The 1224-nt window shown below is 36.8% G+C and overlaps 1 protein-coding gene across 1 annotated transcript; it reads right to left on the reverse strand.

The window, feature by feature from the left end:
- Positions 1-390: 390 nt before the first annotated feature.
- On the reverse strand, positions 391-902 carry K441DRAFT_592805 (uncharacterized protein; the record flags this gene model as incomplete). The annotated part of the gene is made up of 2 exons (XM_067644900.1): positions 391-497; positions 701-902. Coding segments are annotated over 2 exons (309 nt in total), but the record flags the coding sequence as incomplete, so codon positions are not given.
- Positions 903-1224: the final 322 nt, after the last annotated feature.

Below are 1224 nucleotides of genomic sequence, written 5' to 3' on the forward strand. Positions count from 1 at the left end.
TCCTCCTGCTCGCGCTTTTGTACAATTAACTGTGTATTTGCTGTATATATAACCCCTCCCTTCTATACAACCTTTCTGTTAGTTTTTTAGCGTTGCTGACGAGCTCTGGTAACTGCTTGTGTATTTATAAGCTTGCGTTTAGCTTGTAGTCGTGCATATATATTTGCCGAACTACTTTTTACGAATTTTATAAAGATATCTATGGCCTCCTTATTATCTTTATATACCTCCTAAGCTAGTAGTAAAACTTTCTTCTAAACTGTATATAAAGATCTTAGTATATATAGTATAGATGGTGGCTTATAAGGTAGTAAAGGGGGGGGGGGTAGTAGGACGCGCCTTGCGCATAGAATTAAGGACGATTTAAGGGTTATAAGGAACGAGGCCTACCTACCGGAAGGCTAATTTAATTATACTTAATTTAAACGTTTGGCGACAAATTAATTCAATTACGTAGAGGAATTTAACTTTATTAAAGTTGGTGCAGCCTGTTACGGCTTATACAAATGCCTCTGAACCGAAGCTTGTAGAATGCTGTATTACGAAGATACTAAGCTAAAGAGAAGGAAAAGGGGTCGCCAGGACCGATGTAAACAAATATATAGGGTGAGCCGCCAAGGCGCTAGCTTTAGGCGGGCCAATCGCAGGTCGGCAGAATATGGCAGAATTTAGCAGGTAACGTGCGATAGCGCCGTTACACAGCCTATCTGTATCGCTTGCTTAATTGCCTTACTATAGTAGTGTTTATATAGCTGAAATATAACAATATTAAGAGGCTGTAAAAGGTGGCTTATATACAGTAAGGTAAATAGTATAATCTTTCGATTATCGCAATACTTAATAAACTCCTTCGTAAGGTAAGAGCCGTAGCTGTTAAAAATTAGGAGCCTATATACACCTAGCTAGCGCCAAAAGCTATACGCGTTAAAGTACCTAAGCTAATTAAAAGCTAATTTGTTATTTAAATAGCCTGTTTTTAATAGGCCCAATAGATAGTAGTTAGGAAGGGCTGAATTTTTAAACCACTAGTAGAGGAACTATACGCCCACAAGTATAATTATAGGTGGTAGATTAACTCTATCACTACTTATTATTTCCATTATAGTAACTAGCTTGTAATTTGTATCCGTAGAGATATAAGCTTTTTAATAAGGCTCCTTTATAATAATCCACTGGTCCTTGCTAATACTAACGCAGAATTCTAACTTATCGAAGTTATATATA

The sequence above is a fragment of the Cenococcum geophilum genome, assembly GCF_001692895.1.
Source record: "Cenococcum geophilum 1.58 unplaced genomic scaffold K441scaffold_81, whole genome shotgun sequence".
Taxonomy (NCBI): domain Eukaryota; kingdom Fungi; phylum Ascomycota; class Dothideomycetes; order Gloniales; family Gloniaceae; genus Cenococcum; species Cenococcum geophilum.